We start from the raw sequence: 24,809 nt of genomic DNA, 5'->3' as shown, positions 1-24,809 counted from the left end.
GGCAGAGGTTGGTGGTGCTCTGCTTTTCCCTGACACCTTCAGTCCAACTCCTTGCACTGAGGGCATCTTTTTGTACCACCACAGCCTCATCTCACAGCTTCTCTTTAGGCTTTGGCAGCCTCATTCTATACCTAGTGTGTGTATATATATAAATATATAAATATATATATATATATGTACCTAGTATCAATGTTTAAGTATGAAATATGACTTCATATCTGCTCTGACAGCTGTAGCTTCCAATTATAAACTGTGTCTAATTCCACACCATCTTATTCTCAGTTTCATACCTGTATTTATGTTGCACATTGCTGTAGAGACTAAGCCAGCTCAGCTGACACTGGAATTTTTAGCTTTCCAGGGCTGCAGCCTCAGCTCTCCACGGACAACACGAATCCTCAGTGCTCTCTTTACTCAGTTTTTCCCTTCCAGTCCCTGCTTTGCTCTTGCCAGGCTTTACACGAGCTCTGGAAAAAAAGGAGGGATCATGGGGATGAGGAACAAGGCTGAGCTCTTGCTTCTCACCTGCCCTACTCCCCTTTAAACCTGATTTTATACTATAACAGTCTGATTCCTGCATGTAGGAGTTTCTCATTTTCATAGAACAATATTTGTCCTGCTCTTGCCTCCCTCCCTGGTCACAACAGGATGTTTGTGCACTTTCTCCAGGGAAAGGCTATAACCAAAATTATTTAGGTATTAAATCTGTTCCACTCTGGTCATTTAGCCATTCAGATTACAAAATAAAAAAATATTTAAAAACCCCAAAAAACCAAAAACAAATAAAAAAGCTGAAGCAAAACTTTTCCCCTCCACACCTACATGCCTAGGAGCATTTGCAGAGAAAGGTATTCTTGGAGAACTCTTAACACATGGCAAGGGAATGCTTTCCAAAATGCAATGACAGCTGCTTGCTTCTTGTCAGGCACTTGTGCCTCGTGTGAGGTGCTAATGGATCGAACACACTGAATAAAAAGCAGCCCCTGAGCTCTGATTCCTGCTCCAGAACCCACATTTTCTTTCCTTCCCCATTCTCTCAGAGAGTTATCCTGAAGGTCCAGGATAACTGTAACCTCTCCTTCCGTTCCCTCCTGCACAGCCATGCCCTGCTCTGAACTCCATCCCAGCCTTTGGGCTCCTCTCCTGGCTCAGGCAGGGTCTGGGTGTCTTCTGTCCCTCCTGACCACCTCCTTCCACTCCCAGCTTAGGGACAAAGAGCAGCCTGCTGCCTCTCAGGGGTGTGGAGACCTCAGCTGCTGTCCCAGAGCCCCAGGGAGTGGACACAGAGGTGTCCTGCTGGAGGCTGGCTGGGAGGAAGAAGCAGGCAGTGGGGTTCCCACTCTCAATATTTTCCTGCTGAGCTGCTCCAAGGAGCAGCTCAGAGTCCCCGGAGCCTGCTGGGAGCTCTGTGGTTCTCACAGGCACTCCCTGGGGCACAACCCAGCATCAGCTCTGCCTTTGCTGCAGGAGGAAGGCTCAGATGAGCGAGGCAGAGCAGGGCTGGGCTTCCAGAGGCCATTTCTAGACACCAAGTCTATTCCATGTTTTTTTTTCTGGACTGTCCCTGCACTGCAAATGGATCCTCCTCTCCAAAGCTCTTTTCCTAGTCCTGCTCAAATGGATCCTCCTCTCCAAAGCTCTTTTCCTAGTCCTGCTCAAATGGATCCTCCTCTCCAAAGCTCTTTTCCTAGTCCTGCTCAAATGGATCCTCCTCTCCAAAGCTCTTTTCCTAGTCCTGATCAAATGGATCCTCCCCTCCAAAGCTCTTTTCCTAGTCCTGCTCAAATGGATCCTTCCCTCCAAAGCTCTTTTCCTAGTCCTGCTCAAATGGATCCTTCCCTCCAAAGCTCTTTTCCTAGTTCTGCTCAAATGGATCCTTCCCTCCAAAGCTCTTTTCCTAGTCCTGCTCAAATGGATCCTCCCCTCCAAAGCTCTTTTCCTAGTCCTGCTCAAATGGATCCTTCCCTCCAAAGCTCTTTTCCTAGTCCTGCTCAAATGGATCCTTCCCTCCAAAGCTGTTTTCCTAGTCCTGCTCAAATGGATCCTCCCCTCCAAAGCTCTTTTCCTAGTCCTGATCAAATTGCCCACATCTTTTGTTCAGCTGTGATAAAAGCACAGGATTCCTAAAAGCCTGACAATTGTTTTTTTTTCTTCTTGAATCGTTTTAAACACGTTTCACATATTCAGGCAGGAGATAAGTTGTACAAATATGATAAGCTGTAAATGTTTTAATTGTGTGCCTGGTGTGTATATTGTGTTAGCTTCAGTCTGTCTCTTGGCTGACCCTGGTGCCCTCAGAGCTCTCAGAAAAAAAGAAAACAGTCCTGCTATATTTGAACCTCTGCAGCTAATTCATATTTATCTTATTAAAGTTTCTTCTGCTTTGGCTAGAGGATGATACAGGCATTTTAATTCCATCCGATCTGTTTCCCAAATGGGACACAGGGTGACTCAGCCCCTCTGGCTTCTGTAACATCTCATTAGGAGCCAGCCTGATGTCTGTGACATGACTGTAGGTTGCTAACTGCTGATTCTTAAACTCCATCTGCTTTTGTTTCTGTTGTTGGGGTTTCTTTCTGTCGTATGGCGTTGGGGTTTTTCCTTTATCCCTGCTGAAGTATTTCAGTTTTAAGCAAAGCACCTAGAACTGGTTTCAGAGCTCTGGAAGCTGAGTCCCATGCCCAGACCTGTGTGAAATGATGCAGTTAATGACCTTATCACTGCCTCTGTACTCAAAGTCAATGAAGCACTGCAGGGTTCCAGTGGCTGATCAGCAAGGTCTGCTCCGGATGCAGAGAGGCAGTGCAGGATCTCCAGGAATACCTTTTGTGTCGGATACCTGGAAGTGCTTCCCAGTGATGTGTGAGTACCCAGTTTTAGCCTGGGGTGATGTCTGAAGGATGTCTTATTCCAGACATCTCCTGTGACTCATCTGCCCATGAGTTCCTCACCCTTTGTTCCCTGTGTAGTCAGTGGGGAGTGATGAAGGCTTTGGCAACAGCAGGCTGGAGAGGGCTTTTAAACTGCTTGGATGACTCTGCCCTGGAAATGCCAATTGTGCTCTACTGTTAATTTATATTAACATATGTAAATTTCCTTAATATTAACTTGAGTTAAATTGCCCTTTTCCCGCCTCGCACCTGAAGGCACCAAGAACTCTTTGAATTTTCTGCCAGTCTTCATCCTTTCATGACCAAAGTGATGCCTATGACAAGCAGTCACTACCAATTCTTTCTTGTGTCTGTTTTTGGAAGCCATGTTCTTCCCAACGTCAGCCTTCCTGGAAATCATTCATCTGTGTTGGTTCTGTCACTGTTTTCTTACAACTCTGTTTTCCTCTGGATACTGCAGGGAGCTTCTGCTCCGGGGTGTTGTTGGAGTTCTGGATGCTGAGAATTTTAGACTTTCTGTACAGACAGACTCTGACTCCCTGGAGAACACAGCATTCGACTGAGGCTGTGGAACAGGCTTCCAAAACTGATTGATAGCACTGGGATTACGGGTGTGCAGTTGGTTAGAAGTGTGTAATATCACAGGGTGGAAAACTTAGAGTTTGGGGTTTTAGAATGTAGAAATGAATATGAAGCAAGATGGAGGTGTTAGGGTGGAGGCAGGTTGTTCTTCTTCACCTTCTTCTTCCTCCTTCTCCATGGGTTTGGGATGGTGTTTTGTTGTTGGACAGACAAGTCCACGCTGCCGACTTTGAGGGATCAGTTATTGGGTTGAAAGGGAAAATAATTTAGGTGGCATTTCTTAATTGGACAGTTTAGTCTTAAAAGACCTTGTAACAAGAGATGGTTAGCCATTTTGTACCTTGTTAGTGAAAGGCTGCAGAACTCACTGCTGTGAGGCTGTGACATGGATAACAAACAATAAACACCCGAGTCTGAACGTGAATTATCATCTCAAGTACCCTCAATCCCGACCTCGACAGAGGTAGAAAAAGGAAGTCAAAAGCCATCAGGGTGACAAGTTACTGCTGATCCCTTTCTTTCCTGTTTCTGTTTCCCAGAAAAAGGCCTCTCTTTGCTAGGGTACCATCTGTGCAACTACACCCTGACCAAAAGTGTGTTTAAAATGGTTGCCTACCAAAAGTCCTATGAGAAGAACACATCCTGTGGAGGGTGGATCCCGTGGATGGTGTGTCCCCAGACACAGCACAGAACAGAGTTTCACAGCGTTGAAGTCCCTGAAACCATCACTCTCACAGACTGCTGTGAAGGATATGAGCAAGTTGGGCTCTACTGCTCTCTAGGTAAGTTTTATTCACAATAAAATAGGAAATAAATGCTTCTTATGGAAGAAGATTCACTTCAGCTGAGGTGTCTAAAGGCTTGATTCAGTTCTGGGCCATAGGTTCCTATTCACTGAAATAAATGAGTTTAAAACCATGTGCAGGAAACTTTGTCCAACATGGCAAGGAGTGGACATAGCAGATTAGAACTCCTGATACTTGCTCTTTGCCACCTCTAGTCACAAATTCACTAAACTTCCAGGGAAGCCTGAGGAAGGCACCTGCTGGTTAACCCTCCAAGGGCTCATTACCTGTCCAGGTTCGGGCCACTATCCCCGGCCAAGAGCAAGAATTCACTGTCTGGTGCTGTGTCTGCTCTGAGCCTGCCTGCATGGACACCAGGAGCTTTCTCCTCCAAAGTAATTCAGGATGCACTTGGAATAGCATCTCCTTTGATGTGGAGCAGGGTCTGTTCCCAGAATGCAAACCCAATTTTGGTTCAAATCTAAAACAACCTGTGACCTCAGGGGCAACTTGATACCAGATGCTTTCCAACCCAAACTAGACTAGGATCCATTTTCTTAGGACTTCCTTGGTTACCTGTGATTGTGTGGGAGGTCTGAGGACTGGTGAGCTTTTTGGTGGATCTGATCTAACATCTGAGTGTTAATAAGTCTACTCAGGAAGACTCAACCACCTTTGTCTCAAGATGGAAGCTTTTTCCCCTTCCCATATCAGGGTTACCAGCTGTCAATCAGAAATTCCCAGTTTTATCAGAACTTGAGACATAGATGGAGGGGATTCCTTGGGGAAAAGGAACTTTCTTTTTCCAATGGATAAATTTGGATGCTTTTAAGCTGAGCAGGCATCTTGAATTATCTAAACCAGCACTGGACTTTTCCATCATCCAGAAAAGTTCTGCAGGACGTAGTTTTGTCTCCTATTTTCAGTATGACATTGCATTTTCTCTATTTCCACTTTTCAGAATGGACCCGGGCATTTACTTAACCACACACAGGAAGAGCAGATTGAAAGGAAAGGTCCTGTTGCAGCCCTGGCCCTTGTTCTGGGTCATAAGAATTTGGGTGACTCAGATCTGTGGGAATGTCCCCAAACCTGCTCCTGCACAGGATCATGTAACAGTGGCATGAGGGGGGATGAGCCATGTGTCCTGTCACGGGATCTGTCAAGAACAATGTGCTCATCCCACATTTAAATTGCTTCAGAGCATTGGAAAAAGAGCTTCCAAACATTATTTTTCCCCCCCAGGCATTTTCTCCACAGTCACAGGTAGATTATTGTGTCTGGAAGAAATTTAACGGAGGGATGGGAGCACAAAAATGGTCGATATGTTTTATTTGTTCCTAAAATTGTTTGCTAGAGAAGAGAAATTAAAGCATAATTCCTAATTTACTGTATCCCGCTATTGTTTGGCTGTTGTGGAGTCCCAGCAAAGCAGAATTTGAGCTGCAGATTACTGTGTGCCCAAGCAGATTTGTCAGACAGGCAAAGGACCTGCTGCTGATCATCTCTATTTTCCAAGCATCAGTTCCACACAGGGGAAAATCTCCAGTGCATTTAATGATGGTTGAAAAGTTACTTCAGTGCAGTCTTTTGGATATACAGACATGTGCATACATGTGTGCCTGTAAGTATCAAATGGCAGGACTGAGAGGCAATCAGAGAAAATGGCTTTTTAATTCTGTAGTACAAGGAAAGAGCTGTGCCAGCTAAAAGTGGAAAAGCCACCGTGGCTGTCACTGTTTGCACAAGAAATTCAGGTGTTTCTGAACCTCTGAAAGTCAAAACCATCTTCTTGTGTGGAAAAAAAAAAATCATCCTGGTAACGCTTGAAATATTTCTTTCCCAGTATAATTCTGTCTCTTAAAAGCATCTCTAGGGATATTTTAGGCTTGAGAGCTGTTGATGATTCTGTTTCTTCCAACATGAACAAATCTGTAAATCTCTCGTACAGCTTAGCTGCAGAATTTCCACCCTGCCCTTGCCATGTTGTTGATGGGCACACCGGGCAAGTTTGTCCATGAGACACTGTGGTCACCCTGACACTTTTCCCTGTAAAAGTTAATTTGGGGATATTTAAAACCATTTAAGGATTTGTGTGGCTTCTAGGTGATTTCCATGTTTACATTATTCTGGTATCTTTGCTTTTCGGGGCATTAGTCATAAATTCTGTGAATGGTAATGCACTGTCTAGACACAGTCTTAAATAAATGATGAGAAGAGAAACTGGAACTGCAGAAATTACTGCACAGCACTCTGCTGAACTACTGTTATTTTCTTCCTGACATTATCCATGCTCCCCATCCTGCCAGGGGTGGAAAGGTCTCCATGACCTTTCACAGCAGCCTGTTCCTGGCCACTCCTCACCTTCTCTTCCTGGAAGGAAACGTTTTTTTCCCTGCCTGGGATATGGCAGGCCCTGCTTTTATTATTTCTTTACTCTAGACCACTGGTCAAGTGGCTCTGGGAGTTCTCACTAGTTGTGTGTCTGTCCATCAGGATACTGTTACAGGTGCACATACAAATGGCTTTGACATTTGTAAATAACAGCTGAAAAGCTAAATACTAAAAGTTAGGAAGTGCTGGAATTAACTCTTTAGGTAGAATTAAATTTAAAAAAAAAGTTTTCTCTCTTTTTGGCCATGCATGCAGATCAGTGAACTCTTTTAATTACCTGATCCAGCTCTGCAGTGCCCCAAGGACCACATTTCCCCTTGCCCAGGGATGATGGAGCCCCTCTGAGGAGCTCCCCAGAGTGTGCCTTCCTGACCTCCACATTCAGTGCTCTGCTCAGCCTCTCACTGAGTGGAGAATTATTTATCACCTCTGAAGGTGAATCCTGGGGGATTCACAGGCACCAATTTGTCTTCACAAAGGCTGTGGGAAGCGAGGGAGCTTCTGTGTCGTTCACAGATGGGCCACTGAGCTGCGGAGAAACAGATCAAACCATTCTGTCTTGGTTTCAGACCTGCTTTCAGACACCTTGGGTGCAGTTTTAATTTTTTTTTCACAGATTTGTTTTGATTTTCATAGTGCTTAGTGCTGCTTTTCACAACTTGTATGGTTGGGGCACAGGGCTGCAGGTCAAGCTCACAGACCTGTGAAACCCTGAAGGTTGCTTCACCATACAAAACTTCTCCCAGCATCTTGTCTTTTAGAGGTAGAGGTAGGATCCAGCTCTCCAGGCTTGTTTCCAGCTGCCTGAATGGATGCTGTGGTTATTTCTCCTGGTGGCTGGCTTGCTGCCCACTTTCCAGCACGAGATGAAACCAGAGAGCTCCTTATCTGCCATCTAACCCTGCCTGATCCCCAGCCAGGGAGGGAAAGAGTGCATCAGCACGTGATGAAGGCTGGTTTTTAAGCACACTTACTCTTGAAATAAGAAGGCTCAAGACAACTTGAATTGTGGAGTTTCTTGAGAGCACTCGATTTGCAATGTTCAAGTCGGGCTTTAATCGGCGTGCCGCGCGTGCACAACTTTGGAAGGTTTTCAGAAAAACAAAACAAAACAAAAAAGCTCATTGTAGGTGTGCAAGCAGCTCCTCAGCAGGGCTGGGACCTTGCAGAGCTGGCGTGCAGATGTTCCCATGCTGGCTGTAGGCACAGCAGCAGGAGCTGGCCACAGCTGTCCCTGTGCTGGGCTGTCACGGGAAAGCCAGGGGACAGTGGTGTCACATATGGGCAGCACTGCAGCGTCAGCCTGGGGTGGGAAGGTGCCAGAATGTGCTGTTGGGCTTCACCCAGAAGCAGGTGGCTCTGGCTGCCCTGCAGTTTGTGTCCCTTGTGTGCCCCCAGCAGCTGCAGAAATGGGATTATTGGCATCCCTGCCTGTTCCCCGTGCTGTCTGCTGATGGGAATCCTCTCTGGGAGTTGCCTTGTCCCTTTTTTGAGCCCCCTGAAGCTGCCTGTCTCCACACCCCCCGTGCTGACAAATTGCAGAAGTTCCCTCCTGTTTGGGTAAAGAAGTGAGTTCTTTCACCCATTTTATTGTTGTGGGTTCTGGTGAAAACCAGCTCTGCCTTCACCTTGCCCCCTGCCTTTGGGATTTTGTAAACCATGGTCACATCCCCCTTTGCCTTCTCCCCTATAAGGCAAGAGGAACACCCAGGATGGGTGTTAAATATTTGTCAGATGCTGGATCAGCACTAATCCAAATTAAACCCCTGGAGAGGCAGTCAGGATGGAAAGCATCCGCCTGAGCAAGTAAAGGCTACCAGTGCTCAAAGACCCCCCAAAACCAGGGTTGTGCGGTGAAAACTGCCAGCCTGCCTTTGGAACAGACCTTCCCAGGGGCTTCCTCTGTCATTTCATGGATTTGTCTCCACCTTCTGATACCTGAGGCGAATGCAGGGTGCTGGTCCCTGGCTCCACCACACCCTCTGGAAGAAACCATCCCTTCCAGATGGAAGAAGGGAGAGGAAGGGGTTATGGCTGAGTTGATGTTGTCCCTCAGCATCAGCCTCCTGGGCGATGCCCCATCCTACAGCAGATCCAGCAGCTGTCCAGAGGCAGGCTGGCAAGCAACCTTTGGTTGCTAAGCTGCAGTTCTGCTTCCATACATTTATGTAAATAACAGAGGAGAAAAGCCTGTACTCCATCCAAATGACACAGGAGTTGGCCGGCTTGCTCCTCGCTGCTTGCTTGGTCGGTGACTGTCCCCAGCATGATTGAAGGGGAGAGCATAAATTGAATTTCCAAAGTGCGTCTGGTACAATTAGGCAGAAATGTGAAGTGAATCCATCTCTGTTTCCGTTGATCTGAAAAAGATGACCTTTTGATTTTCAGATAAATGGCGCTGTGGCACCCAGCCAGGATTCAATAGAGTTTTCTGAGATTGCATGGGACTCATTAAACCATTTACACTGCAGTTAAACACACACACACAGACATAAAAAAAAGAGACACAGGTGGGGAAAAAACTCCTTTGAACCTCAAACCTGCTTGAACTGCACTTGAATCTCAGAGCTGGAGGAATTTCCACGCCTGGCTCCAGCTGCCTGGTTTGAACAGTAAAGAGCACAGTTGAATAGGGAATTTTCTAACACAAGGAAAGCCCTCGGTGCTCGTGTTTGTGCAAAGCCCAGCGTGAGAGGCTGCTGAGCTCCCTGCACAGGAGGCTGAGAAGGAGCCATCACTTGAGGCTGGGGATGTGTGTGACTCAGCTGAGGCTGTATCACACCTGAATGTGGCTTTGAAAAGCAAGAGGGACATTTCTAGGAAAAGGACCTGTTTGGGGAAACCTCCTGGGGAGTGCCAGCCCCAGGGAGAGGAGGACCTGGAACGTGCACGTGGCAGCAAGCTGTGTAGATTCAGTTTAAATCTTGGTTAATTAAGATAATTTCCTTGGCTAAGAAGGTCACTTGGCTGAGGCCAAAAGTGCTGCATTCAATATCCCCTCCTGCTTCTCAGAAACCTCACATTTACTCTCATCCAGAGCCTTGGGATAACAGAAATTGTAAACCCACAGAACTGACAGTTCGTAACAGATTTATATTTTGCCGTGGTCCTTTCACTTGCTGTGGGCTTTATTGCGTCAAATGTGGTTTTCCTGCACCACAACTGTTCCTATTGCAACAATCAGGTTCATTTTTCTCCTGGCTGACTTCAATTGCTCAGTAAAGGATCAAAAACCCAGAGGTGCAAAACAAATGGAAAAGAGATTTCTTTCAGGTTGCTTAGAAAGACCAGAGCTGGGCATTGCTTGGAGCTGTGTTTGAGAGTGTGGGTAAAGAAATGAGTTCGTAGGGCTTGGAAATATTTTCTCTTTTCCTCCCTAGAAGAGATTTTGTGCTGGCACTGACCCAGAACCACTGTCTGCCCTTGATTTGGGAAGCAGCAACCTCCTGCCTCAGCTGCCCTCTCGGCAGGGCTCTCTGGTGTGGGCTACCAACCTCCTGGAGTGGCCAGCTGGAATAGAATTACTGCAGCTAAGGTTAAATTTGTGCCACAAAATGTTAAATGAAGGTTCTCAACTTCTGTCTTACCTGTTTTCTTTGATTATTATATATTATTTGGATTAGTCACAGCTGGTATCAGGCACATTTTCTGTTTCTCAGTGCTTCAGTGTCTCCACATTTAGAAACTTACCTATGAGCCCATCCATCCATAATTATTAATGGAAAGTTAGAAATTCAAAATTTCTGTAATGGAAATGTCATGGACAAGAGAAAGATCTGAGAATATTTACATCCTTGAAATGAAATAATGATTTTTTTAGGCTGCTGTTTTCTTCCCATTAAAAACTCAGAACAGACACACTTCTAAAATGAGGAGGATGTGTTTGGTATAAATTAAATATCACAATTTTACGGGAAAAAAACTTTCTGTATTTTTGTTCTCAGAAATGTTTTTGTTACTTAGCACTCAATAGATCCACTGTATTTGCCTCAAGACCTGGTATTTGTCCAGTGAAGGATATGGAAACATTTGATTATCCTTGCACGTTCGATACTGAATGTCCAGGGCTGAAAAAATGCTGCAGCTCATCCAAAGGAGCAGGCTGTGTGGATCCCATGCCAGAGGGTATGTTACTGATAAATCCAACACTGCTTCTAATAGAAATACCCTTAATTTTCCCTCCTAAGGGTGGGAGTGGGCAGGAAAACTGTTACCATAGCTCTTCCTAAAACAAATACGGGAATGTGCCTTGGATGGACTCCAGGAGATTCAGCTTCAGCGCTTGCACCCGTGAGCACTGGGTGGTGTGTGGGTGCTGTGGGTCCAGCAAACCTTCCCTGGCTCCTTCTCCTTGTCTGGCTCCTCTGCCTGTGGCATATGGCAAACGAGGCCCCAGCTGGGCTGTTTGTGGGCCCCTCGAGGTTTGCCAGGTGAAATCTTGCTTGGTTTCCTCCAAGCCTCCCTGAAGTTTTGTCGCCTTCTGCAGCACCAGACCTCAGATGACTTGGCTGTTTTATTTCCTCCGCTGCAGGGAGGATGTTCTGGTACAACGTGACAGTGCTTGTGAAAATGGATTTCAGCGAATTGATCCGGGTGGATTCCCACCTTCTGAATCATTCCCGCCTCTTGCACTCCGTGGTATGTCCAAAAGCAAACTCTTCCCTTGCTGTACCCATGATTCTGGTACTCAGGGGCCACTCTTTGCCCCTTTTTGTTCTGCCAGATTGATTTTTTTTGCCCTATTTCTGATTTTTTTCTGTATTTCTGATTACTGAATGTCAGCTGCGTCCTTAAGCAATTCAAGTAACATGGATTTATCAGTTTCTTTAGCAAAGTTTTCAGGTCTCTTCCAAAGGCAATTTGAAGACATACTGAAATAAAGGGGGTTTTCCTGCTTAGGTAGTGCTTGCTCCAGCTTTGTCTCAGTTCAGTTTTGGGTCTATGACAGACTGGGACCAGGCTTCAAGACCTTCAAAGCATGATGTTTTCTGATACGGAATTTTAAGTTAAGCCTTTCCAAGACAAACCTATCTGCCATTATCTGCTGGCACTGATGGGCAGGAGAATAGAAATGGTAACAACAGCATGAGTGTCCTTCTTCCTCCTACCTAATTTCCCCTTCTCATATCCTAAAAAAGCAAGAAACCCTGGTCCTGTTGCTGTGTAGTAGGGAGTAGGGGCAAGGATCCACCAAGGCTTTTCCATCTTGGTCTAAAACAAGCAATGTGAAAAGTCGAACACTCAAGACATGGGGAGTTGAGGTGAAGCTGTTCAATGTGCTTCTCCTCAGAGTGTCCTGCAGTCTGTTCCACTGACTCCTAATGCTCAGCTCACCAGCAAATCCCTTCTCTCATTCCTGACTCTCCGTTGGGGTGGCTTGGTCTCTCTGGGGTCTCTCTGTGCCTCTTAATCCCACCCCTCATCCTGAGTCTATTGCTTTTCCTCTTTTTCTTTCTATTCCCTTTGCCAGCAGTCCATTTAGCTGTTCAAAGAAGTGTTGGACACTTTATTGCAGGTGAATTGTAGTGGCCTGGGTAATTTATGGTAATCCATTGAGACTTTGCAAAGCAGGACTTTTCCCACCTCCTCCTGGGTTACTCCTTGTCTTGGTTTGAACAGACAGGTGTCTGCTAAGGAAGGCAGGAGCCTCCCTTGAAATGGAAAATGCAAACCACCTCCCTCCAAATTGTTATAATTTTGAAATTAAAATGCTCTCAGGCAAAGATATGGGAGCAGGAATAACAGTTCTTTATTAAGGAAGAAAATAAAAATAAAATAAAAATGCAGTAATACAAAACAACACTGCCAGAGTCAGAGCAGGAGCTGACCCCCTGTGTGTCAGGGTGGTGGCAGCAGGGCCATTCCATGGTGGCTCAGCCCTCCTGCAGTGCCAGCTGTGCTTCTGCTGGAGCAGGGATCCTGCACAAGGCTGGAGTTTTCCTCTGCAGCTCCAGGGCTGCTGGAGATGGGCCTGCTCTTCCTCTGGGAATGCAGGGCAGGAGAAAGCTGCTCCTCTGGGAATGCAGGGGGCAAAGGCTGCTGTGCTGTTCCAGGCTCAGGTTGGATCCAGGTGGGAATGCTTGGCTCCTGCCCTGGGCAGAGCATCTCCCATGGGATGATGGAATTTTCTCAGCCATGCAGGGACACTCAGTGGCCATGGACAGCAGAGATCTCCTGGAGGGAGGATTGGCTGTGGGAGAGATAAAGAAAAAACTGCCCATGAACAGCAGAGAACTGCCCCAGCTCTGACAGATGGGAAGCAGAATACACACATCTTGCAACCCAGGACACTCCTTCTGCCAAAATATTTTGAGATCAGCTCCACACCCCCCTGAGCTTGGCATTTCTGTAACATAAATCTGCTGTGAAACGTGAAAATAAAACTCACCTTGCATAAATGCAGGCCTAAACCACTTTGCCATGGCTTCTGAATTTCTTCCTACACTCAGACTATGATAATAACCACTGCAGAATTCATGTGCTGGGAAACGACCGAGGTGCTCCAGTGTTTGCTGCCCTGTTTTCCAGGTCACTGGTGCACTGCAGCCCCTGAATGCCTCTGTGCACCACATCCGCAGTGACCGTGGGGACATCTACGCTGGGACAGTGGCCTCCCAGCTTCTCCTGGGCATGCACCATCCAGCTCGTCTGGCAGAGGTGTCCTCCTCCCTGAAGGCCATGGTGAAGCGCGTGTATGAAGTGATTGACGCACAAGTGCAAGGTCACTGTAATCCTGTCACATTTTAGGGGGTTTGTCCCTCTTCACTTGGGATCTCGTTTATATAACCAGTAATTTGCTTTCAAAGACGGCACAGAGGATCTTGCAAACTTTGCAAACACAGTCCTGACCTCTCTGTTATAGGATGGAGAGTTAATGATTATTTTGGAGTGAATACTTTGGAAGGGAATGCCTCTGAGCCCTCAAATTTATTTTCTCGCAGTAACATCGTTTTTCAGATGAAAAAGCAAATACGTGCAAATATTTGTAGCACAATCATTAGTTTTATTAAACAGGCTGTTAAAAAACCTGTTTTCTTGGGAAGCAAATATATTGCTTCCAGCAGCTCGTATGAAAGAAGTCATATTTGTAGTCTGTTAATTACTGTAGTATATTACTACATGCTTTCTAAATGTTACATAAACATTTCAATATATTAATTTTAAATTATGTCAAGCTACTTATTGCTCCGCAGTTGTCTGAACATTTTCACTCCTGAAATGCATTCTTATTCTGTGTTTGCTCAGTCCAGCTTCCAGTGAAATCACTGGGTAGTCCTCCTTCCTCCTGTGCTGACATCTCAGGTTTGGATGGCATCCTACAGCTGGAGCTGCCCCTAATTGTCCTCTAATTCCAAAGAATTGGGGTAAAAAGTGATAGGGTGGTAACATCCAGAATGGCTTTAACAGCATTACTGCAGCTTTACACTGAATATATCACAGCCACAGCCTGGTCTCCCCATAGTGCAAATCAATCTTGATGCTGCTCCCAATATCTGTGCAAGGTGTGTTCTTCTTCCTAGATGTCAATGAGTGCTCCTATGCTGAATTCAATGCTTGCCCTGAGAAAAGCAGCTGTGTGAACCGGGAGGGTTATTACAGCTGCCACCCCCAGCATGAACATGCCGCTGTCAGCCCTCACTGGCTGAGCCCAAGGAAGGAAGGTAAGAAATGTAGGTCTCGCCCTGGGAAGTGCTGAGGATGTTCCTGCAGGACTTTGTGCTCCTTTGCAGGAGTCACCTGCAGGAATTTCTGGAGCGTGAGTGCCCCTTCTCCTCCTGTTGGAGAAAATGCCACATCAACCTGTTACCTGTTTCTGGTGGAAATGCAGAGTATTCATTTCACAGTCCCTCGTGTTTCCTCTGTTTCATCCTCAGCTGTCCTCACTCACCTGTCAAAACCTAAAACTTCAGACCCTACTGCTTCTCAGAGCAAGCCACTTGTCAGTGCACCTCCCCAGCCTCTTGAGAACAATTCATGGCATTATTTCTACCATTTTCTTTGCTCCTGTTTTGACTGCAGCCCAGACTCAGTGGTTCTATGATCCCACCCTGAGCTCCTGTACTGCTGCTCAGCTCTCTGCTGCAAGCAGCTGGAGTTTGGCACTGGCTGAAATAATTCCTTGTGGTACCAGTTCAGCAAAATATGCTTACAGCCCACAGACATCAATGGGCCTGCTAATAGGCTTTAAGATAATGAGATGAATAACTGCTTGCAGATTCAATGCTTTAATTAGAAAACAATTTTACAGTCCCTTAATCTCAAAAATGAAGATAGTGTATTACTTTATGCTTTTGTGATATGATAACACTTTTATTTTTTATTTATATAACTTCCATTGCTGCTTTTCATGTGGAAAACCTGAATGGTATTATTTTGGATTTGTTTTCTTAGGAATGCTCTAACTCTGATAATATGATTTTCCCCAAGGCATTGTAGCATCTACTCCAAGTTCAGTAAATGCTGTTAACACTGGCAGTAGCTCTCCTTCTCTAAGGAAATCAAGTCTCTTGTCCATAACCAACCAATCTACAGATGCTGAGTGCTGTAAGTAACCTTGGATTTTAATAAATGTTTTCTTGATTTGTGATGGGAACAAACCTCAGTAGATTTGTGTTTATATGGCCGATCCAGCCCTTTCAGGCAAGAGTTATTACAACCCTTTTAACAACACCCTGTTCTTCTGTGGGAGGAAATAGACCTAAGTTGTTCTTTGAGACTTCAGAGAGACAGGCTGAGTACTCTTGATCTTCATCCACAACTTCTGATCGAAGCTGAAGCCAGAGGAATTAAACTGAGGCCCCTCTAGCACAGTGGGGAGTGGCTTTGGGGGATTTTGGCAGCCACCTGGCTCAGAGTGCTGGAAAAAATTGTGTTCTATTGATGAAAACAATTCATGAGTTGATGAAAACAACCTTTTCTCCTTAGTCTAACCCATTAGCACGAAAGAGCTGAAGCTGTGGCAGCAGCGTGCCGTGGTCTCTGGGTCAGCGTGGGGTGTGATGCTCATCTCTCCTGGCCCCAGCTCTCTCCAGCAGTGGTGTCTTGTCTGGGCTCTCTCTCTCAGAGCCAGACAGACTGGCTCTGCTGCAGGGCAGCTCATCCTACCCAGATTAAACACCTCCTCCTCCCAGGAGTGGAATCATCTCTGAAGGGCCCTGTCTTTCCCCACTGACGTGACAATGATTGCACTGGACTAGAGTGGAACGACAGGTGAAGTGCTGCACGCCACTCTCCCCCAGCCTCTGCTAGCTGGGGCCTGGGGGGTTTCCAGGATAAATCCAGGCAACCTTTGCCTGAACAGGTGCATTTTGATGGTTAAAATGACAGGAGGCAAAGCAGGCGTCAACACACGTACAGTACCCAGAGTCACTCTCACAAACTTACTGCTGTTGCTTGCAGCTGTAGCTCACTGGCTGATTACTTCTGTGACTAGAGATTTGGAGGAGATTAGGTTGTCCAGAGGAATTGTGGCTGCCTCATCCCTGGAAGTGTTCAGGGCCAGGCTGGACTGGGCTCTGAGCTGGTCTAGTGGAAGGTGTCCCTGCCCATGGCAGGGGGTGGAACTGGATGATCTTTAGGGTTCTTTCCAGCCCAAACTGTTCTGTGATTCTCTGATTCATCAGAAATGCAGATAGTAAAAGGAAATAAAAAGGTCAAACACTAAATCAGTCACTCTAGTGGGATGGTTCATGGATGAGGGGATCTGCTGGTGATTCTGTCCTCACCCTACTGGCTGTCAAAGTGCTTGTGTGCAGTGGATTTCAAACAGCACAAGGATTTAAAAGTGAAATGTTGCTTTTTCTGTGCCAACTCTTGCAACAGATCCCTGTGCAGTTACAAACCATCGAATCCTCAGCGTTACCAGCAGCAGCTTTGAAATGTCCTGGCTTGTCAGCTCCACTCTGAACCACACTTTCCAAGTCCGGGTGGCCAAGGGCAATCAAACTGTGCAAAACCTGAAGACAGAGGAAATGCAGATGGATGTGTCTCACCTGGAGGCAGGTGTGATGTATTCAGTAGAGATCAGCTATGAAACTTGTGGAAAAACCATTACCTCCCACCAAAATGTTAAAACAGGTAAAGAAACACTTTAAAATACATCTATATAATATAGCATATTATTATATGCTATATTCTTCTCCATTCTCCTCCTTCCATCCCCACTCACTTGCAGTTCAGCAATGACCCTTTGGTCCTCACTGAACAACTTCTTCAGCACTTTTTATCTCATCTTCTCCAGCATTTATCCAACCCAGAATATCAGGCAGCAGAACTTTGGCCTAAGTTGATAAAACAGTGCTGGAGCTGATTAGACTATTACAGACATCAGGCTAAACTATAATTCCTTGTTTAAGAATTTATTTCTTTGGTGCCTGGCACTGCTTTCTGCTGCCATCCATCTCCCAGCAAGCCTCATTTTTCCCTGGTTGATGGCTGTGGCCAGAGGGAAATCCAGGCAACTGGTTTGTCAAGGGCTCAGCTGAGCTAACAATCTGCCCAGAGGAAGGGCAGATTCTGCTGAATAAAGGATTAAAGGACTGAGTAAGAAAGCTGCAGACTACCTGCCCAGTTCTGTTCAATTAACTGGTGGCGGGAGCTTCCTGAGGCCCTGAGGTTTGTGTTGATCAAACAAAATTTTGCTTTTTCTCTAGTCTTAAATTATTTCCTAAGCCTCCATGCAAATAAAGAAATAAATCTCCCCCCCTTTTTTTTTTTCAAAGAGCAGGCAGTGAACTCTTTATTACTGACCACAGTGGGAATGCTGCTGTTCATGTTTATCCCTAAGAGCCTTCCCTTTGATGAGATGAGGGATGACTCCAGTTTGGGTCAGAAGGAAATTACTCTCTTTGTGGAGGGAAAGTAGGAGGTCTAGTGGTTATGAAAACAGAGGGCTGGACTTCAGAGTATGAAGTTGGAGCCTTTGAGAAAAAGAAAATTTTTTCCAAGGATCAGTCCAAGGAGTAACAGCCTGGGAGTGTTTATACAGGACAAAGCAGTTAGAGATTCCTTGGCTCTTGGTTTTGGCTCCTGTGCTCTGTACAGTATCTGTCAGGGCTCACCACGCACACAAGGGACATGCACAGCTTTTTTGTTGTATTTTCAGTTTGAGAATATATTTACTATCCCCACTACCAAGATCAGGAAAATAAATAAATAAAAACTGTGCCTGGTGGGTCAGAGGTGAGCCCACAGGCAATTCAACCCTGGGTGCAACTTCAAGGCAGGAGTTATGTAGGGCCATGCCCAGGTATGTGTAAACCCACACATAAATTATGTGTACACTCAGTTCTCATACAGTTAGGCACCAAAATATCTCTTTAGACCTGATATAAATGCATCTTCTCAATGTATCAGAAGCTTGTAGGAGTCTATTTGCCTTAATTTTTTTATTTAATACCAAAATCTCTCAATCTTGTCCTCCTTTCTTCCATCAGCTGAGATTTTGGTCCAGATATATAAATTTTAACTGAATCCTTTCCTACTTTGTCTGTGTGTTTTAATGGTGTGTTTCACAGAGGCCAAGATATTTGATGTTACTATGAGGATTCTCAACTACAACTTCACTGATGATTTCCACAATTCCAGCAGCTCAGCATATGAGGAATTTTCAAGGCTGTTGCTTACAGAGGTAAATGACTACATCTCAGGGTAATATATATATTTTTTTTTCAATGTAAAATTTATTTAATCTAATAGAGGATTTTATACCTGGATGAAATATTCCTTCAAAAACCAGCATACTATTTCCTGTGACCTTTCTTTATAATTACAACAAAATTCAACTGACTAGACAGATCAAGCCCTTGGCCTTGTTAGCAATGAAGCCAGTGAGAATTTTCCCCTGCAGAAGAGTGAAGGAATTATAAATGCAGGCATGCAACGGGGGCTCCTTTCCTTGCATCTTTAATTTGGCAATAAACTCACAGTAAATTAACTTGAGGCTTTTAAATGGATTATTGAAATGGCATTCCTGGCATTCATTTCAGCACAGTCTGCTCAATAAATGCCTTCCTCCTCTCAAATAAATAGTTCACTGCTCTCTTTCTTCTTTCAGGGAAAGTATCTGGATCAGGCTTTCCTCTCCAGCCCCATTCCTTGCCTGCACACTTGTGGTCACTGTCCACAGTCAGGTGTAATCAGCCTGAAACAAAACTTGAGTCGTGAAGTCTGGTGGCAGCTCTGAGCTTCCCAAAAAGGGGAGGTTTCAGATGGAGCATTCTCCTACATTTGTGCTGCACAGAACAGGGCCCAGACAGAGGCATTGGGATTTCCACCCAACACAAGGCTCCCCCAAAATAAAGGGTGACTTGTAATCATGTGGGAATTTAAATGCAAGAGAAAAACCCAAAACAATAAGGGAGCTATACATTCAAGGGCCCAAGAAAAATTGCTAGTTGAAATCCTCACATGGCTTTATTTCCCACAGTTGCGAGTTGCTCACTTTTGTTGTGTAGGAAGATTTTGGTGACCGAGTCTTCTCTGAGATTAATGCAGACCTGATTGACTTCATCAGGATGGGAAGAAAAGGGAGCATTGCCCATCTGTGTTGCTCCTGCCTCCTTGGGTGTTTGTGAGCACAACATCCCCCTCTCGTTTCTTCTCTCCTCGTTCTCTTGCCTCTCTACCCTGATGTGAGCTTAGACCAGCCACGCAGCTTGTTTGTAGGGATCTTTTTGAGCAAGCTCTCAATGGGAATGAATGGGAACAGATCTGTGCTGATTTATGGCTCTGGATTCGTGCTCAAAGGCACACTTCGAGGTGTATGCAGGAGGAAAAGGCTCAGGCAAGGAGTTGCCTTCTAGACATGTACGGTGAACCTGCCAGTTCCTGCACAGCTCTAATACTGACAGCAGTGTGCCAGCTTCAGTGTTCAGGGTAATGCCATTTGTTCAGCTGGTTTGGTAATTAACCATGATGTAATTATGGTGCTGCCTTGAAGCTGGGCTGTCTCAAACACATTTTTTTGAAGTTATCCACCTCCGTTTTTCTTGTCTCTCATCCTGAGGTTTCTTTATTACTGGACTCAGCTGCAGGCTGAACTTGGATTGGTGAATTTCAAATGCCCCCTGGGAACTAAAGCCATGCCCACACTTGCAAATGAAAGAAAATGTATATGTGACATACAGAGATAACATCAAGGCTGTGCTGCACACAGGTACCAGGACAGGTCGGCTCTGCTGCAAGCAAACAGGGCCGGGGGAATTCTGCTCCCTTGAGCCAAAATTTGGAGCTTGGTTTGTATGACCAGTGGTCAGATGGATACAGTTTTCAAAGGGATCGCACAATTATATAATCACAGAATGGTTTGGGTTGGAAGAGGCCTTGAAGATCATCTAGTCCTAAAGCCCTGCCATAGGCAGAGACATCTTCCACCAGACCAAGCTGCTCAGAACCCCATCCAACCTGGCCTTGGACACTTCCAGTGGTGGGGCATCCACAGCTTGTCTGGGCAACCTGTGCCCGGGCTTCACCACCCTCAGAGTAAAGAAGTTTTTCCTAATATCTAATCTAACCTTACCCTCTGTCAACTTGAAGTCACTCCCCCTTGTCCTGTCACTCCAGGCCCTTGTAAATAGTCTTGCCTCATCTTTCCAGTAAGTTCCCTTCAAGTACTGGAAGGTCACAATTAAGTGTCCCCAGAGGCTTCTCCTCTCCAGGCTGAACAATCCCAATTCTCTCAACATTTCCTGACAGCAGAGCAGGTCTGATCCTGCTGCCTCCTCTGGACTGGCTCCAGCAGCTTCTTGTCCTTCCTGTGCTGGGCCCCAGGGCTGGAGGCAGCTCTGCAGGTGGGGTCTCACCTGAAGGGGGCAGAGGGGAAGAATTCCCCCTGTCCTGCTGCCCACACTGATTTTGGTGAAGCCCAGCGCCCAGAGGGTTTCTGGGTCCCAGTGCCCATGGCCAGGGCACGCCCAGCCTCTCATCCACCAGCACCCCAAGTTCTTCTCAGCAGGGTTGCATCCAGGAGACTTGCACTACTTTGTGCCACGATAATAAGATTTCTGAAATACTTTGGAACTTTTCTTTTTCCAGCATCTTCTATGTTGTGCTTATATAAATGTTTAAGGAGATACCTGTTGGCTCCCTAATTGTCAATAATTGTCTCCCTTTGCTCAGCTTGAAAATTCATTCCCACCCAACGTTTCTGCCTTGTACAAATCTGGGAAGCTGAAAGTGCAGATTGAATCCCTGGCAGCAGGAAGCATCATTGTGAGGCTCAGAATCACCGTGCAGGATCCCGAGTTCCCAGTGGATGCCTCCACATTTGCCCCGGTGCTTTCCTACCTGCACAATGCTTCTGTGCTTGTGGTGGATCAGCAAAACACTGCAGTAGAAGGTAATTTTTTGGTTTTTTTTTTTTTGGAAGAGGAAAGCAGTGTTTGTGGTTTGATCACATGCAGTATCACCAATATTCTTCACAAAATAGAGAAATAAAGGATGTGGTTTGTTGAAGAGAAAACCATGATGTGAGAATTCTTCCAGGGCTTTTACCCATAAGCCCAGAAGGGTCAGACAAAGGAGCACTGGCTGTCCCCAGGTACCTGCAGGCACTGCTTCTCCTCGCTGTGGTTAACCCAAGTGGAGCCCTTGGTTTCCCTATTCATTTTCCTCTCTCTCCTCTCTGTCCCCAGCTGGAAGTTTGCCATATCTTTCTCAAGCTTTCTCAAAGGCAGACAGGATTACTGTGGAATAGCTGTAGCCTTTAGATCCACACGCCCTCTAGACAGTTTTGTGCTCCAAGATTGGGGGACTGTATTTGGGCCAAGGCTTAAGAAATCTAACATCTTCCCTCTAGAAACCCAGCCAGGGGAATTCCCAAATGTCCTTGCTGTGAAAAGGACTGAAGAAACATGCATGGAATTTATGTTAAGCCAGGCCTTTGTTTGATCTTCAGTAATCACCACTTTTATTTTCAAAGGACGAGTTCTGTCCTCAGGTTTCCCAACTGGCAGAGACAGCAGAGTACAGAAAGTTGCCAAAGCCAACAGAATGGGTTATTCTTCTCTCTTGGTGTGTTGAGTCTTTCTGAGCAGAAAAAAACTCCCTTTGGAGTTGCAGAGCATGTGCAGGTTAAGGAGAACAGGACAGGAAAAAACAGGAGACAAATTGCACTCAAAGCCTACAAATATCACAGTGGCAGCTGAGACTGAATTGCAAGATGCTGATGTGTGCCAAAATACTTTGTAAATGTCACTGATCCTGGGACCAAAAGGCTGAGGAGGAAGAAGGGCTCTGGACTGTCACTTTAGCTGCAGAAAACCAGGTGGCTTCCAGTAGCACCACACTAATCCAGGGGCACAGCCAACACCTCCACTCCTTAGGGGCTGAGAAAACGGGTTTATTTCTTAGCTCCACTCCTTAGGGGCTGAAAAAAAGGGGTTTGTTTCTTAGCTCCACTCCTTAGGGGCTGAAAAAAGGGGTTTATTTCTTAGCTCCACTCCTTAGGGGCTGAGAAAAGGGGTTTATTTCTTAGCTCTACCCAAAGAAGTGTTTCTTCAACATGAGTTTCCTAAGTGGAAAATAAGGAGTGAAACACAGGAAGGAAGGATCTGTATAATGGGATGTTTTGCTTCCTGACCCTGGAGAGCCCCAGGACGTGACCTTTGGCAATAAGCCCACCCAAATCCTGTCGCCTGGATTCTCCCTGCAGCCTGGCCACCACCAGGCTTTGTGCTTGGTTTAGTGACAGTCCATTCAACTGTGAAAAGCAGGGATGAGCAGTCAGAAGGGATAGCACAACTGAAGGGAGCGGACCAGATCTCTTTGAAGATCCATCAATTATTAAGTTTATTGCCATGATGAATAAAGACAATAAAATCTGTTTTGTGGGGCATGGTGAGAGAAGAGAAAGGGATGTGTGCTGAGTCAGGCCCAAGATCCTTCTAGCACAATGTCCCATCCAGGAGCCAATTCCTGGAGAAGGCATCACCTCCCACAAATAATCAATCCCTTAGCCAGTAACTGTTTTCAGCTCCGGGACTCCCTGAATCCAGAGGGATTTCTTTGGGCTTGTTTATCCCCCATGAATCTCCCCCATCAAATCAGATAAATTTTTAGCATCTGCCACATCATTTGGCAAGGAATTTCCCAGATTTTTACCCTTTGCATGTACCCCTTACAGGGGTATGATAAATAATCAGAGTGAACACAAAGGTGGCTTTTTAACAATTTTTGGACTAGCACTGTTGTTTGAGGTGTGTGTAGGGAAGTGCCAGATGTGAAGGGCCAGAGAGGTGCCAAGGGTGCAGAAAGAGAGCTCAGAGCAGACCTTGGCTGAGATGTGATGGTTTGGAGAGGAAAAATGTGCAGTGTGTGTGTGTGGATGTCCACAAGTGATGCACCAGTCAGTGCCAGCGTTTTGACCCGATGCATGATTGAATGTGGCCATCAGGGGTGAAGGAATTTGCTTAAAAAGCCGTGCTAAGTGAGGAGAAAGGAAACCCTCAGAGACAATGGAGGCAGTGAATGCAAGTGATTTGGCAATTAGCATCTCTCAGATGGTGTTGGAAGCCACCAAGGGTCACAATTATTTCATAGCACAGTTAGGAATTAACGAGATTTCATCTCTGGTGTTCAGTCAATCCTGCACCCTTCTGCATTCCCTCTAAGTGCCTTAGGCTGGAACATAATAGGCAACTGCTGGCCATAGGCATGTGAAATTGTCTAATGGAGACGATCATGGACACAGCAATTACCCCATGACAAAAAAAAAAAAGTGAAAAGAATTGAAATATTAGCTAGAAGGAAGGAAAAGCAAGCAGAAAGATGAGTGTGTGCATGTGCATGCACGTGGAGTGGGACATTGCTTTGTTTCAGAGAAATAATCACCATCACTAATCTGCAAGTTTGCAGAACAAGCACTTATTGTTATTCAGAATAATTTTCTAGCCTGTGATCAGAATGATTTGTCCCAAGACACAGTTTTTAGCCTCATTTGCTGCTCTCCCTCTTTCAGGGCCCTGAGGCAGCAAAGGTGAATGCAGGAGGCAGTCGCACAGGGAGGGCTCACCTGGGATTCACTGGAATGATTCCTGTCCACAGGACTAAATCAGCCCTTCCAAATTTGCTGGAGCAGGGTGTGAATAGCAGCACAAGACTCCAGATATAAATCCCTGAAAAGAGAAGAGACTCAGCAATCAAATAGGTCTATAACTGCATGAAAAGGCCTCTAACTGATTCAGAGCAGCTGAAATCAGACCTAAGGACACCCTTGGAGCATCTTCATGCATTGATGAATCAGGATGTCTTTTCTGACACTACCAGAAAGAGGATCACAGTTTTACAGCATTACTTTTGAAAAGAAAAATTGTAAAAAAAGAGATTTTGCCCTTGGCACTTCCTCTGTTAGGAACAGAACAGTGCTTCCCCAGGGAGTTACTAGCATTTACTTTTTATGTGAAGCAGAAGATTATTTGGATTAAGTCTCTATTGAATGTTGTATCTACTGGTAGCAGATCTATTCATTGCCTGAAATATCTGGAGGTGCTGTACACAGAACTTGGTATAGTGAGTGATTTTGATATAACTGTAGTACAAACCTACAGCATTTTATTTCAATTTAAATGTATTTACCTCTAAAAACGATGTTTTTAAAAGTCTTTACTCAGAGAAAATACTTTGCAGAGTACAAGAACAAGAGAATAACAAAACAGTTAGTGTTCTGCATCACTCAAAGCTTGGCTGACAGGTAAATGATGAAAAAGGAAGACCATATAAGTAAATTAAAAAAGGACTACTTAATGATTATTTCTAGCTTAATGCAGCCAACAGGGAGGTTCTCTGACCCTCGTTCTTGTTTTGGTCCCACAGACTGGGATGAATGTGCTTCCCAAGCTGAGAATGACTGCTCTGTGTTTGCAGAGTGTATCAATTTGATGGGCTACTACATGTGCAGGTGCAAGACAACCATGGATGCCAATCCATCCCGACCTGGAAGAAACTGTGAGGGTAAGAAAAAGGCTGGCATTTAGGTGGGTTTTTTTTGTTTTTTTTTTTTTTTTTTTTGCCACGAAACATTGGAATAAGTTGTGGGGTTCTACATCTGTTTATATAATTGCACCTTTGCACATATATATATATATATATATATATAAAAAATTATATATAATTATAAATAATAATATATAAATAATATAAATATATTATATATATTTAT

General features: G+C 45.3%; 1 protein-coding gene across 1 annotated transcript in view; it reads left to right on the top strand.

The window, feature by feature from the left end:
- UMODL1 (uromodulin like 1) overlaps positions 1–24,809 on the top strand; it is a 51,915-nt gene that overhangs the window by 1,228 nt on the left and 25,878 nt on the right. Inside the window, exons 2-11 of the mRNA XM_038128993.1 lie at positions 4,013–4,255; positions 10,616–10,777; positions 11,184–11,290; positions 13,181–13,373; positions 14,173–14,313; positions 15,080–15,196; positions 16,475–16,729; positions 18,169–18,281; positions 20,771–20,990; positions 24,464–24,601. Of these exons, the coding sequence (XP_037984921.1) occupies positions 4,078–4,255; positions 10,616–10,777; positions 11,184–11,290; positions 13,181–13,373; positions 14,173–14,313; positions 15,080–15,196; positions 16,475–16,729; positions 18,169–18,281; positions 20,771–20,990; positions 24,464–24,601 (1,624 nt within the window). The 5' untranslated portion in view covers positions 4,013–4,077. The remainder of the gene's footprint in view (positions 1–4,012; positions 4,256–10,615; positions 10,778–11,183; positions 11,291–13,180; positions 13,374–14,172; positions 14,314–15,079; positions 15,197–16,474; positions 16,730–18,168; positions 18,282–20,770; positions 20,991–24,463; positions 24,602–24,809) is intronic.

This window comes from Motacilla alba, chromosome 1 (genome assembly GCF_015832195.1).
Source record: "Motacilla alba alba isolate MOTALB_02 chromosome 1, Motacilla_alba_V1.0_pri, whole genome shotgun sequence".
Classification (NCBI taxonomy): domain Eukaryota; kingdom Metazoa; phylum Chordata; class Aves; order Passeriformes; family Motacillidae; genus Motacilla; species Motacilla alba.
Note: the sequence above shows the minus strand (reverse complement) of the source record. Positions and strands in the feature narration are given on the sequence as shown.